Source organism: Sciurus carolinensis, chromosome 3 (genome assembly GCF_902686445.1).
Source record: "Sciurus carolinensis chromosome 3, mSciCar1.2, whole genome shotgun sequence".
Taxonomy (NCBI): Eukaryota; Metazoa; Chordata; class Mammalia; order Rodentia; family Sciuridae; genus Sciurus; species Sciurus carolinensis.
Genome location: NC_062215.1, coordinates 165,154,136 through 165,168,538, shown reverse-complemented (window position 1 = coordinate 165,168,538; position 14,403 = coordinate 165,154,136). Strand labels below are relative to the sequence as shown.

The window sequence follows — 14,403 nt, the reverse complement described above, 5'->3', positions numbered from 1 at the left end:
TTTTAAGCCTGGAAACTAAAATGGTCCAAGGCATCCCCAATTCAGCACCACTCTGGCATCTAGGGGATTGGGCAGCTGTCCCTGCCCCCCAAGAATGCCAGGGAGCAGGAAAAGAAGACAAACATTCCCATTCTTCTTTGTAGCCCCACAGCCATTGGAGGCGCTCTAATTTTCCTAGGGGCGAAAGTGAAGCAATCACCTCCCTCTTCCTTCCCCCCCTCCCCCTTTCTATGCAGGGCACGTGACCTTGAGCAGACCTTGAGCCTCCTGCTCCTCAGCTGTTCTTGAGGGGCCTGAGGCAGGGATGATAAGGTCCAGCCCTGACCTTCTGTGGCCTTGATTCTCCCCTTTCACCTCAAGGACTCTGTCCTTGCCTTAAACCTCTCCCAGGTTTTGATGACCCAAATAATAAAATTCTTCCAATTCTTCCAATTCCAGATGGATAATGTGACCTGAGAAACCAGAGATGGCACCAAGAAAGTGAGGCAGACACAAGACAAGGAGTGTGGTTATAATGAGCTCAAAGCCTGTGCCCGTCTGTTCTGTGCAAGGTCCTGGGCTGAAGTCAGACGGCCACTCTAGCCTGGCATCAGTCAAAGCTCCAGGCACATCCCTGGCCCTAGCGCTGGGCTTGGCCTGGGGCCCCAGTGTTGATCACTAATGTAGGGTCTGTGAGGGGCACCATCCGAGAGGGTCACACAGGCATGTGCAGCTCGTTGTACTCATCCTGGCCATCCTCATCAAAGTTTGGTTCGGCATCTTCTGAGTCCAGCTGCAGAAAGGAGCATGAGGTTGGGCAGGGAAACAGCTCCCCATACCTTCCTTCCCTACTCCCAGACCATCCCCAGGCCTCACTCTCTGCAGGGACCATGACCCCAGATTGAAGCATTTCCCGTGACCAAAATCTTTGGGTCACTCCCCAGATTATTTGGCACATCCTAGCAATAATAATAATCATGACGGCAAGTGCAACGTTTGAAATTCCCTCCTAGGTCACTTCTACTTTCTGCGGCACCTTTACATGCCGCATGTAAGTATGGATGAATTGCAAAGAGATGTCTCTCTCTCCAGTCAACAAAACAGGGCTCATGATGGACTTCAGCACCATGCCACCCCCACCTGTCTGTCCCTCAGCTGCATGCCTTTGTTCAGGGCACAACATGCACTGCTGCCCACAGCAGCCCCATGTTTACTCTTGCACCAAACCACGCAAGCGCTTTATGTGGATTAGTATTAATCCTCCCAATAGTCATGTAAGGTAGAATCTGTTATCAGCTCCATTAGACAGATGAAAATGAGATTTCAGAAGGCTAACTTGGCTAAGGTCATACAAACTGGCAGGTGGCTCAGTAGATACTGGAACCCAAGTATCTGATTCCAGTGCCCATTCACACTAAGCCTGCTACCCCAAACCACCATCCCTTACCGCCTGCAGCTCCCTGTCCTGGAAGAGCCGGGGCAGAAGGCAACGCCTCAGAGGCACCGTGAGCAGCAGCAGGAAGGGAAAGGCAAGAGAGGCCGCTGTGGACTTGACCACCCAGAGCAGGGCAATACAGCCCAACTGGATGCAGGTAAACAGGTGCATCCGCCATGTCTTCACCTGGAGGAACAGGCATCAGTCCTCACCACCCAGCAGCCCCAGTCACCTCCCACCCACACCTTTGGGAACCTGGCTCCAAACCCAGTTGATCCTTCATATTCATCCTATCCATCTCTGGCTCAGGAATCTCTCCAGATTCTGGCCCCATTACCCCATTTCCCCACTTCCATGCCTCCTGGCCCAACCTTAGTCACATAGGGCTGCTCTGGATGGTGTTTTGCCGGCATGAAGATGAGTAACAGACGCTGGGACAGCTGGATACCAGACAGTGAGGTGACGCCCATGTACAGGAAAATCCCAAAGAGCACAGCCAGTGGGATCCGCCGCAATACAGCTCCCATGACGATGGACAGGCCTGGAAGAGGTGACACAGGCCTACCTGACCCCTCAGGCAGCCTCCATTAAGACAGATGGGCCTGGGAACAATGGGACATGGACCCTGTGACAGGTCAGCTAGGCCACAAACAGAAGAGGAATGGGACGGAGAACTAAGAAAGGGCTCAGGGAAGGGTCACAAGGTGAGAAGGTAGGTTGGGAGTCAGAGAAGCAGCCAGATGTGACACATTTACAGATTCAGAGGCAACCCAGTCGCCTGGGACAGAGAACTGCAGGCCACAGGGCCCAAGGCAGGTCTGCAGGGAAGGCCAGGGTCTCACCCACGAGGCTTGCGATGAGCACCCCGGTGACCCGCTGCTCCCGCACTTCCTGGATCTGGGGCTTGTCACCAGGTGCAATGGCAGTGCGCATCACTGTCAGTGCATTGACATGGGTGACAGAGCGGACGGTGGCAGCTGTAAGCCAGGGCAACCCAAACAGCCCACAGAGGCCACCCAGGGAACCAATCAGCAATAGGTCAAGGTGAAAGCCAGAGCCCTTGAGCAGCCTCCTCGCCTTCTGACTGACGATGAGCCTGCAGCGGGGAGGGGAACAGGGATGGCTGGCTGGGGGACCTGGGGCAGACACAGCCTGCACACACACACAAGGACAGGAATGTGGGCTAGGGATGTGCAGACACATTTCTCCCCAGCTTCCTCTTTCAAGTTCCCAAATTGAAGTTCTCACATTGCAGCAAATTTGAGCCAAATTCTTATACTGTGAACATTTAAAACACCACAAAAGCCAGATGCCAGATCTCACCACATTATTTTGGTTTAACCAAAATTAGATACATGTGAGCATCCCTGGGTGAGAGAATGTTCTGCCAAAGCATTCTGAGGACTGTCAAGTGCCACCATGCAAACCCTGGTGGCAACAGACATGGATCATATCGAACTACCCAGGAGAATCATGTCCAGACCCACATGCCCTGCCCGTACCCCACGTCCCACTGCTCCCTGCTAACCCCCCTCCTCCTCAGCCCTACCAGCTCCTGACGCTCTCCTCCTCAAGGCCTGCCATAGCTCCTGCTACCCCCAGACCAACAAGATGCCCGGCCTTGGTCCTCCCCCTTTCTCCTCCCCCAGTACCCCAGCCCTCTCACGCTGTGATCTGTGTCTCCATGAATATCAGGATGAGGACCAGGAGGGCAGGGACAGCAGCTGCCACCATCATCCAGGGAGGGAAAGGGCGGGCACTGCCCAGGGGTGGGATGAACCACGTGCGCTTATGCGGGGAGGTCACTGAGAGCCCTGTGGGCACGGTCAGCTTCTGCAGGACAGGAAAGAAAACCGGGCTCAGAAATACAGCCTCCCCATGCAGAAAGCCCATGCAGTAGCTGCTCCTGCCAAGTTCTGTGTCCCCAGTACCAGAACTTCGGGGAATGGGGAAATTCATTTTGTATTCTCCAACATCTCTGTCCTTCTAAGGATCCAGTAGAGGGAAGGGAAATGAAATACCTTCTTCTAGAGCTCCAGAGCAGTTGGGAGGCCTGCCACAGGGAGACTTGTCGTCCCGCCCCCAGCCCACACCGGCTCCTCAGGATTCCTTCCTTGGTCAACCAAACAGCTGCTCCTGGAACCCCAGCCCTACCCTCCCAGCATGGCCGCAGCAAGTCACCCTTCTACTAGGAGAGCAGCCCTACTTTTGATCCAGGGTGGTCCTGGCCCTGGGTGGGAACCATTTGCAGCAGGGACAGGGCTCACCCACCTGTGTGTAGGTGTCTGTAATGGAGTAGTCTACCAGGACCATCACCAGGATGGAGATGGGGATGCCAAAATCCCCAATGAGGCGGCGAGCCTGCAGGGGCCGGTCAGGAGGAAGCAGAGGTGGAATGAGAGTCTGCAGACGCGGGCTTACCACCCCACCTCTGCCCTTCCAGAAGCCAGAAGTCCCCCAACCTGTCTCTCTGAGCCCCTCCTGTGGGTGCCAACTGCACCCAGGAGGGCATTATCATCTCGATGAAACTTCTCTGGGGGGCAGTGAAAAACTTCTCGAGAAGGTGGTTTCTAATGGGGTACCAGGGTTGCCCAGACTTGGAGTGAGCCCATAGGTTGGCTGGAGAAAGGAGAGGGACGCAGTCTCTCTCTGGAGTACAGTCTGGCACTGAGGGACCCTTTGGGAGGGCACCACACTGGGGTGCCATGCACCTTGCCACCAAGGAAGCGGCTGTTCCTGAATTTGCGCAGGAAGAAGGCAATGAGGAAGGTCCCAAGCATGAGGATGAGGGACAGCAGAGCCGTGTTGGGCTGGTTCCTGGGGCCAGGTGGTCCCTCAGTGGGGGGCAGGGCACTGCCATTCGGCTCCAGGCCAGACTCCAGGGTCCCCTCAGGAGGGTAGAATGGCAGCAGCGGGTGCTCTGTGAACACCTGTGTGAGCACAACAAGGAAACCTTATCACCCATTTTGGGGCAGGTGAGCCTGATGTCATCACCTTCAGTACAGCTGTTTAAGAGGGTGTGCCCCCTCACACACCTGAGCAGACAGCAGTAATCCACAACTGCCAGCATCTCACACACACACACTCACACCCCTACGAAAGGTGACCCAAGGACACACAGCCTCTTAGTGCTACCAGTACCCCTACTCCATCACATCTGTGCAGGTAGATTCACATGGCTAAGCCTCCAGTTTCTCAGGGTACGATGCATCCTCTGGGTCTCAGCCCCTCCCCTTCAGCTCAGACCCAGGGTGTCCCCGATCCCCCAACACTCACACCCAGCGAGCCCCTCCCCTGGCCCCCCTGCCCCGCAACTCCAAACCTGCCTTCCCCCACTCCCTGGAGACCTGCCAGGCTTATCTCAACCCACCCCGTCCCGACCCCCACCTTGTAGAGCTTGTGGAAAGTCTCATAGATGAAAATGAGCGAGATGAGGAAGGCAAAGATCTCCTGGGTGAAAGGTGAGATATAGCGGACCAGGAAGCTGCCTTCAGCGGCCACCAGGGCGAGGACGAAGACCACCAGCCAGAGGCCAACCCACACCCGGCCAGTGAGGTACTCCAGATCCTGGGCACGGCAGAACTAGGGGCAGAGATGTGGCAGTCACCCACAGGCCATCTGCCCTGGATGGGATGGGAAGGTGGTGGACTCCAAGGGGGAGAGGAGGGAAAGAGGCACGAAGCAGAGTGAGGCAGGCAGCCCAGGGACAGGGGACAGCGGAGATTTACCTTGAAGAAGGCCTCTTCAAAGACAAGCAACGGCCCAGAAAAGCCAACCACCAGCAGCGGCTGGGCACCCAGCAGAGAGAAGAGGACGCCCAGCACAGCCGTGGACACAATCAGCTCTGACACGCCCATCAGCCCCTCCGTCTTCTCTCCTGAGGTGAGCAGTGGCAGTCGGGTGACCCTAGCCTGGCTCTTTATACCCGCCTCCTTCCTCTTCTAGTTTATCCTAAACTGGGGGGCCCAGCAAAAGCAGAGTGGCCCCCAGAGTGATATACAGGGACCCCTCCCCACCCTCATTCTTCCCAGGCCCCTCCCACCAGTCCAAAGGTGATCACAGGACCTCACCCTTTGTGAGGTCCCTCTTCTCTCCTCTCACCTCACTTTATAGTCCCCCAAAAGTGATCCCTAGGATTCACCCACCTAGCAGCTCCCACAGGTGGTCACACCTTTCAAGCTCCTCTATTGGTTTCCTAAAGTGACCCCTAGGACACTGTGGCCCAGAAACCCTGCAGGTAACCCAGAGCCCCCAAAGTAACCACAGGAGCCCCAACTCCCCCACCCCTTACCTAGCAGGCCCCCAAAAGTGATGGCAGGGCTGAGGGCCGCAAAGTAGATGAAGAGCACAGCGGCCACACACTGGGAGTGCAGGGCGTCCCTCAGGTCACTGGGGTAGTGGGGGTAGCGCCGCTTCACGTCCCGGACAAGCCCCCCGAACACAGAGCCCGTCCGCAGCAGGGGGTCATCTTCAGGGGTTGCCTCTGAGCCCCCCAACTCCAAAGACAGCTCTGGGGAACAAGAGGCTGCTGGAACACAGACCACTCTCTCCAGCTTGGAGGCCCCGGGCTCAGCCCTGCACAGCCTGAGACACGGGGTCAGGGATGGAAGCCAAAGCCGGCAGGAAGGACTGGGGCAGTCAGGACAGGGCTGGGGCCCGGCTGCAGGTCGTGGGGTTGGCAAGGGTGTGTCATGGGGGTCTGACCTTTCCCAGGGGCCACGTAGCCGCCCCGGGTGGTCGTCTCGACTTTGGTCTGCTCACGCTCCCGGCGCTTCCTCAGCAGCTCTCGCTGGAAGGCGGCCACAGAGCGCAGTAGGTCACGGCCCTCCACCTCGGATGGGGGGATCACAATGCTGCCGTCCAGGAACTCACTGATGGCGCTCAGGAGGTCCTGCCGGTCATCTGCCTGGTAGGCAGCCTCGTGAAACAGCTGAGGGGACAGGAGGGAAGGGGAAGGAGGCCTTTGGAGGGGGGCTCCTGGGAGGAGGTGTTGGATCACAGAGCTAGGGGCAGGGTGGACGGGCAGCCACGGCCACAGAACCAATCTGGCAATATCAACTGTCAAAATATTGGCACTCGTCCCTGCAGGCCTGCGCGCAGCGCTGCCCTGAACTTCCCCAAATGCCCTCTGTTCTCCTCAGGGCCTCCAGACTTTTCCACATGCAGCAACTACAGCAGTAGCACAGGGCAGAGCAGGGGCCTCCAGAACCATTGTGACTGGGGTGGTACATTTTGAACACGACCCCTGGCTAGAGGACCTTCCTATCCAAGTCCAGGAGAAACACAGCGAAGACCCAGCACAACCAGCCCTCCCATTCAAGTCTCTCTTACATCTGAAACTTCAAGGTCTGGACTTCCTCTCCCCTACATCATCCCTCCTCCTAAACCCCAGCCCCTTTCTAGCATGGGCCAACCACACTCCAGAGCACAGCCTCAGCACCCCTGCCTCCACGGGCACTGAGAGGCCCAGAGAACAAGCAGGGCCCAGGGAAATAGGCCTACGGCCCAGCCCGAGGGTAACAGAGCCCACCTTGTCAGACATGAGAGTGGCAATGGAGCGCCCCAGCTCATGGTAGTCGGTGCTGGTGTGGCTGGGCCCCAGCATCACGAAGAGGAAGCGGACAGGCACAGGGACCTCAAGCACAGACTCCAAGAGCACAGCCTCACTCAGCCGCACAAAGGCTGCCGCTGGCTGCTCCAAGAAAGGCACACAGCCTGGGGGAAGAGGAAGGCAAAGCGTGCTGGGTAGGGATCTGGGGCTTTTACGCACAGTGGAGCAGAATGCACACTGCGCAAAGAAACTCCAATCTGAAAGACCCTATTAACTTATGCACTTATATATTTATTACAATTTACCAATAGACAGAAATTATGAGAATTAAATAAAGATTCTTTTTTCTACTTCTCACAATATTGCTATATGGACTAGCAAGATGGGAAGCAGGAAAGAAAGAGCTGGAGATAACAGCCTCCAGCCAGAGCTCAAGATCAGCAGGCCACAGGGGAAGGCCCCAGCACCCTGCCCTGCTCACCCACAAGCACAACGGTGGCCTCAGCATCTTCAGGGATCTTCTCCAGCAGCTTCAGGCTTTTCCCGCGGTGACCATCTCCCCCAGGCATGTGGAGGGGCTTCTGAGGACGCAGAACTGGAATAGGGCTGGGACCCAGACCGGAGGCCGTGGCAGGCCCTCCCATCCCTCACTCTAGCCCTGGATCTGGGCCTGCATTCTCCCTCCCAGCCCAGACAGGACCACTGGTATCGTGGCTTCACATCCAGAAGGGATCAGGCCAAGATCTGGATCCCAGGGATCTGCCACACGATGGCCTTTTACCCCCGTGTCTCCAGCATAGGAAACCCTCATGCATGTCACCTCCAGATCCCCCGCATGCCTAGCACAGTGCCAAGCAAGGTCCTTCCCAACCTGCTCAATGAAGCTGTTGATAACCTCAACTCAAACTGGATGTCCTCTCAGTCCCCTGGCCCAAGTCAGAGCAAGGCCACTGACCTCCTTGGCATCAGGATCATGTGGCCAGAGTGGTGCTGGCTCCCCCAGGTCATCAGTCATTGTAGGCACTGCACCATCGGGGCCATGGCTGGGGGTTGGGTGATGATTCCCCAGGACTGAGTTCACACTGGAGCTCGATGGGTTTCGAGGGAAAAAGCCACTGTCCTTGTCATCATTGGGATGGCTGAAGAAAGGGGACAAGGTAGTCTGAGGTCATAAGGAGGTAAGAAGTGGAAGACCGAGGCCTCCATTTTTTCTGCCTCAGTGTAAGACCTTTCTAATAGTTGGAGCTATAGGAAGATGAAAAGAGAATGAGCTCCCAGTATACCAGACCTGCCCGCACCTGTGTTTTAGCAGCAGAGTACGCAGGACGCTGGCTCTGTCCTCTGGCCGGATCTGATCAGACACAATCATGGTCTCCACCACCAGGTGTGCAATGCCTGGCAGGGTGGTCTGCTCCAGGTCCAGGAGGGCCGCTCCTAGGAATAGAGTTGGAGGGAGCACATCCTGTCAGATAGGAAACCACCTCCCATGCTCCCTTGCCCCCAGGGGTAGGCATGTGTACTGGATAAGACAAGTACCCAGTGCATTCAGGCCGAAACAGCCCCCTATGGCCATGGGCTGGCTGGTAAAGGGGTGTGAAAGCAAAGCACAGAAGCAGACAGGCCCCTCCTCACCAAGGCAGGGAGGACTTCCATGAATTTGCAGCACACAACCTCCCCTCACTTGGGAACGTCCACTGGGCAACAGGTACAGTAGCAGGGACCTGCCCCTCAGAGCTTATGATCAGCCAAGGCAATTGGACTCAATGACCCCAAAGTGGTGGCCAGATTTCCTCGCCTGGGCCCTGGCCTCCAGGGAGTAGGCCCAGGGAGCTGGGCAGACTGGCACAGGCTGAGCTCTGCGGTCTTGAGGGGAGCAGGCCTAAGGATCCCTACCCTGAGCAATGGTCCTCCTGAGCTCCAGAAGACTGCGGAAGGAGAGGGAGGCCACGTGGGGCTTCCCCCAGCGCTCCGTCTCCTCCTCCACATCCTCCTCAAACTTGATCCAGCGGGCTGTCTCCCGCCAGTGGGGCTCTTGGCTTCGGTCCAGCATCAACTCGTTCAGCTCCACAAAAACCTGAGGTGGGAGCCAAGGGTGAGAGCCTGGGGGCTGCCAGGTGGGACAGGATGGCATGGGAGATATCACTCCAGGGAAGGGCAGGGAAGAAGAGAAAGGAAGGCTCCGGGCAGAGCAGGTGAGGAAGCCCCAGGCCCACACCCTCAGGCTCCTGCACCTCGTGAGGCCTCCGGTCCAGCTTCTTCTTCTTCTTCTTCCTGCGCAAGATGGGGGCCAGGCCACTCGGGCTTCCCCTCCCTCCCTGAGTCCGGGATGGCTTCTTCACTAAGTGCCGCCGCACTCCAGGGTTGTCCTCCAGCCGGTGACCTGCAGAGAAGGTGTGCTTGGCGGTCCCACAGGTCCAGCTCAGGCCCTGAGCTCACAGCCTGGAGACTCCAATCCCCTGCTCTGCCCAACCAGTCTACCTGGTGGGCACAACAGTCACCAAGAGTCCACACTGCCAGGGTCACATCATCTGATGTGACCAATTCATGGATAAAGAGACTGACAGGAAGGGGGAAGATACCCCCTTTATCACACAGGGAACCACTGGCCTAATCACAACAAAAAATCAGACCCTAACTTGGTCCATAACCCCAGCTGGACCTTCTGGTCCCTGCCACTTCTCCCCCTGGCAGGGGGGCATGACTGACACCAAGTCCCCAGGCACCAAGCCCCCAACACTTCCCAGCACCCATGCCCCATGAGTACACATCCCAACAGACTCAGGCAGGTTACACTTCTGCCTGCCCTTTCCCAGGTCAGCAGCTGGGACAGGCTGGCCGTCCAGTTACTCACCAGCTGGTGCCCCTGCCACAGGGCTCTCCTGGCCCCTGATGGGCTCCCACAGGCCATAGTCCTCAAAGTCCAGCACAAACATCTCTAAGTCCTCTGAGGCCAGCAAGTCTCGAGGGCTGGAGGCTGGATTCCTCCCAGAAGTCTGGCCCTCAGTGTCCCTGGGTCCAGGGCTCAGTGCCCCATTGGGCTCCATGACCTCCTCCAGCGGGCTCGTCATTCCCCCGCAGCCAAGGCCTCAGCCCCTGCTCCCTCCCCGAACCTGGGTTCTCCCAAGAGGTGGGAGCCTGGGCAGTAGTGGTCTTTGTCCAAGCAAAGCTGGAGGTAGCAAGGCCTCCTGACCCCAACTCCTCACGTCCCCAAGCTTTCTCCCTGCTGCTTCCAGCCCCCACCCTGGGTCTGTAAACACGCCCTCCCCATTACCCCCCCATCCCGCTGCCGCTGCTGCTGCTACTGCTGCCATCGGATTGTTCCTGTCCCTGTCCTCAGGCCCTGGCAACTTTCCATGACGTACTGAGCTCAAAGCCCTACCCTACCCTGCCCCCCCAAACACATCCAGTGGTTCTGAAGAGAAGGAGGGCGGGGCCAGTGATGCCCCTGGCCTGGGCACAGAGCCCCATGGGTGATGACAGGTGGCACCAAAGCCAGGGCACTGATAAGATGGAAGGAATGTACAGAGATCACAGCCAGGCCCGGCCAAGGGTGGTGGGACAGGAGTGACAGAGGTCCCGGGTCAGGGAGGAGCAGGGGCCTGGGTCTGACTCAGGCTCAGAGAGCTGGTCTACTCCGGGGTAAGAAGCTAGGGTTCAAGAGTTTACTCTGAGAAGAGAACCCTTGGGAGAAGGGAATATAATGATGTCCTCAAATGCCATGAGGGAAAGAGAGTGCCTTATTTCAGGGGTGACTCAGAGGACAGAATCAGAACCAAAGGTGTCACAGACGGAAATCTCAGCTCTGGCAATCAGAGGAGAGATGGCTTGGTGAGGCAGTGAGCTCCCTGTTATTGGTCACATTCCAGCAGACAGGGACACTGCAGAGGGGACTCGGCCCCAGGTGGGGATAAGCACAGGCCTCTTCAAGGTCCCTGGCAGGCTGGGAGCCAGTGGGAGGGACTGCCATAGGATGTCACTCACTCTTCATGTCATCCAGGTCTGCGGAGCCCAGCATCTGGGCCTCTGCCTCGTCAGTGGGCACCTGCTGCTCTGGACCACCAGGGTTACCCAGGGCACTGCCTGGGCACAGTCGCTCCCGCAGGTCATAACTGGCCGATGGGCTCCAGGGACGGCTCTTCTCAGCAGCAACTCGGGACACCCGAGCACGGGGACTAGGAGAGCTGAGGAGACAACATGCACCCTGGACTTGACTGGGGGCCATGGAGACAGCCAGGCTAGTGGATTCCAGTACCTTCTCCAGCTTTGGGGCCTGGAGTAGACACCTGGGCCAGACAGAGGCCTTCCTCCCCATCAGACTGGTCCCTCCTCCTCCTGCCTATACCCTGTCCTCTCCACTCTGACACCTCAGGCCTGGAGAACTCTTGGCTCTGCTCTTTCCTATCTTCTCCCTTCTTGTCCTCTCCCCCTTGTAAACTATGGAGACATATAATGCTCCCCTCCCCTTCCCCTCCTCTCTGGGTCACACCTGGGGATACTCCTCGGGATCAGCAAGGAGGTGGGTGACTCAGGAGCCTTGGGCCTAACTGCTCTGGGCTGGGCTAGATCCTGCTGAATGAAGGCTGAGACCAGTACCTGAGCGAAGGCTGAGGGCTCTGGTCAGGGCGTGGGCCCACTGAGGGCAGAGGCTTGGTGCAGGCAGCCTTCCCCGAAAGGCCAGGACTATCATCCTCATCACTGCCAATGGAGAACTGCGGGCAGACAGATGTTACCTCTCAGCAAGCCTGGCCCCAGCGGCCTTCCTCCATCCTTTGTGCACCCCTCCCTGTCTAGTCATTCCCCATTCAAGCAGCAGGTCCCTACCTTTGCTTTCGGTGGGGACCCTGACGGTGGGGGCTCCACAGGTTCTACCTCGGACTCCCCTTCCTCTTCCTCCTCTTCCTCCTCCTCATCTGCTCCAGCTCCCCCCTCCTCCTGGATGGGAGGGGTCCCCTCAGAGGGAGGAGCAGAGGTCTTCTCCTTCTTCCCCTTCTTCCTAGTGTGCCGGGCAGAGGTGGGGGGCAGTCGCCGAAGCTTGTGTGGTGGAGGCAGGCGCGCTGAGAGCGGGTGGTGGGTGTGATGTGATGTGTGCCGGTGAACTGGGGGTGCAGGAGAGCGGGTGAGGCCCCCGCAAGAGTAGGGGAGCCTCCCCGCCCAAGAGGCACACACCTTATTCTAGCTCAAGGCTCAAAGGAGGGCACCCTAGTCCTTCCTCCAGGGCCTGCCTCCCCCCAACATCTGTGTCCATGCTCCTCTCGTTGGTGAGGCCTGACAGTGGGGTCAAGAGTGATGGAGAGGGAAGGTCACAAAAGAGAGCCTGGGGTTGGGGAAGATGTGATACAGCAAGGACACATAAGAAGAGCTGAGAGGGGATACCACATGGCAAAGAGGAGGGTAAGGAGGGTGAGGAGGGTGAGCAGGGCGAAAGGGGAAGATGAAGGTCACAGAGTGCGGCCTCAGGCCCATCTCCTACATCTTCCCTGGTCTGGGGCCCGCTTCCCTGGCAGGTGAATAGGTGATGGGTGAGAGAGGCAGAATGACTTAACATGGCATGGTGGCCCAGCACAGAGTCCAGCACAGTGTCCAGCACAGGATGGCACTGGGTGACCAAGCCGAAGGTGAGCACGGTGATGGTGGCGATGAAGGTGATGGTGGTGAGGGCAGCCACACTAGGGGTCCCCAAGCTACCCACACTCAAAGTCCCGCTCGCTGTAGCTGCGGCTGGGCTTCTCGGGGTCCCAGGCGGGGGGCTTGCTGATGAGGTCCCCAAACCTGCTCACAGCCAAGGTCTTGCCCAAGTCATCATCCTCCTCCACGTCTGGACCTAGAGGGGGCTCCTCCAAGGGCACCCGGACCTGCAGGCCCAGACAGCATCTCCTAAGGACCCCTGGCCTGTGAACACCCCACTCCCACCCCAACTCCATGCCCCAGTTGGAGGTGGGGGCGACCAGCTGGCCCCATCTTCAACAGCCCTCGACCCCCTGATCCCCTGCCTGGGTCATCATCCCAGAAATCACCCTCTGCAGGCAACCAGGCCTTGGGAGAAAAGTGGGCCATGGATCTGAAAAACACCAAAGACCCCTCTTTCTCCACATCACCAGCGCAGGGCGATAAGCGGATCTGAGGGTCCCAGGTCGGCGGGAAAACGCACCACGCCTCGGCGGGGTCCCTCCCGCCCCTCTTCCCCTCCCCCACGCGTCAGTCACCTGGGGTAGAGGGGAGGCGCCCCCGGGCGGCGGGATCACTCCGTTGGCCATGGCTGGGCGGGCGGCTTGGGAGGCTCGCTCAGTAAGGGACCCGAATCCCGGACGAGAAGAAGGGGGCGCTGCGGAGGCCTAGTGGGGAGCCCTGGGGGCAGAGGGCGGGGTCAGGATGCTCGCGCTGGCGGCCCCCTCCCGGGCTGGCTCCGTCGCCCGGCCCGAGTGCCCCTCAGGCCGGGCCACGCCCGGGACAGCCCGCCGCCCCCGCCCCTCCCCGCGGCCGCGCGGGCCCCGCGGTACCTGAGGGCTCGGGAGCCTGCCGGGGCGGGGCGGGGCGCGCCCCATGTCCCTCCCCACACGTTCCCGGGCGCGGCCACCGGGCTCCGGTCCGGCCTCTCGCCGCGCAAGCCGGGCCGGGCGGACGCAGGCGCTGGAGCCCGCAGCCCGCGGCTCCACCTCCTCGCGCTCGGCTCCGCCGCCGCCGCCGCCGCCGCCGCCGCCGCTGCGGGGCCGCACAATGGGAGCGGGCGGGCGGTGACTCACCCCGCCCCGACCGGCCCGAGCCCCGCGCTCTAGCCCCCGCAGGACCCCACCTACCCACGCGCCCCTTTTCCAGGCGCCCCACGCATTGCTGGGGGCGGGTGCACGGCCCTAAATTCCCACAATCCCCCAAACACGCTCCGCCACCTTGCTTTTAGTCTCTCCTCTGCTCCAGAACTCTGAAAGCGATCCCCTCTGCAAACGCAAGTCCCTCAACCTTGGGAACACAGATGACTGACCCCCGAAGCACCCACCACCTTCCACTTACGTCTCAGGACAGCCTATGCACCTCAAAGGCCTGGCTTCTGGCACCCCGCACCACCCACATTTGACCTTGGCATATTACCTCCCTTCCCTGGGCCTTGGTTTCCCTATCTGTAGCCAGAGGAAGCTGAAACAGGAGTGTTCCAAAGTTCTGTCCAACTCTTAAGATCCTGCGGCTAAGTTTCCACATCGCCCCACACCCGCACCTTCTGAAGTCACATCTCATTTCCAAGGGCAAAGGCCTTTGGAAGGAGCTACTGGACCCCAATCTGACCAACGCTGGGTCTGTGAAACTGGACACCTAGCACAACGCAAGACATGTAACAATCCCTTGATAAACCTCTGTTGAAGCCACGTTCCTGGACCCTCAGGACAAACATGATGAGGGGGAAGAACTGGGGGTAGAACTGATGGGCAGCAGAAGGTGGAATGGCCAG

The 14,403-nt window shown here is 58.8% G+C and overlaps 1 protein-coding gene across 3 annotated transcripts; it reads right to left on the bottom strand.

Annotated features, from left to right (window-relative positions):
* Positions 1 to 490: 490 nt before the first annotated feature.
* Positions 491 to 13,649, bottom strand: Slc4a3 (solute carrier family 4 member 3). 3 transcript variants are annotated; one of them, XM_047546845.1, is made up of 23 exons: positions 13,463 to 13,649; positions 13,169 to 13,310; positions 12,655 to 12,817; positions 11,787 to 12,061; positions 11,559 to 11,674; positions 10,947 to 11,146; positions 9,197 to 9,345; positions 8,859 to 9,039; positions 8,264 to 8,399; positions 7,921 to 8,104; positions 7,447 to 7,546; positions 6,945 to 7,129; positions 6,119 to 6,344; positions 5,706 to 5,924; positions 5,143 to 5,291; positions 4,802 to 4,996; positions 4,126 to 4,344; positions 3,686 to 3,775; positions 3,081 to 3,247; positions 2,257 to 2,510; positions 1,786 to 1,955; positions 1,427 to 1,600; positions 491 to 772 (listed from the first exon to the last, which is right to left on the bottom strand). In XM_047546845.1, the coding sequence occupies exons 2-23, from the start codon at positions 13,217 to 13,219 to the stop codon at positions 695 to 697; spliced, it is 3,681 nt and encodes a 1,226-aa protein (XP_047402801.1). In that variant the 5' UTR covers positions 13,220 to 13,310; positions 13,463 to 13,649; the 3' UTR covers positions 491 to 694. The 3 variants fall into 3 exon arrangements, with proteins under 3 accessions (XP_047402801.1, XP_047402802.1, XP_047402803.1); XM_047546846.1 differs by lacking the exons at positions 13,169 to 13,310; positions 13,463 to 13,649 and having other exon boundaries at positions 12,509 to 12,749; XM_047546847.1 differs by lacking the exons at positions 10,947 to 11,146; positions 11,559 to 11,674; positions 11,787 to 12,061; ... (1 more) ...; positions 13,169 to 13,310; positions 13,463 to 13,649 and adding an exon at positions 9,817 to 10,216.
* Between the last annotated feature and the right edge of the window lie 754 nt (positions 13,650 to 14,403).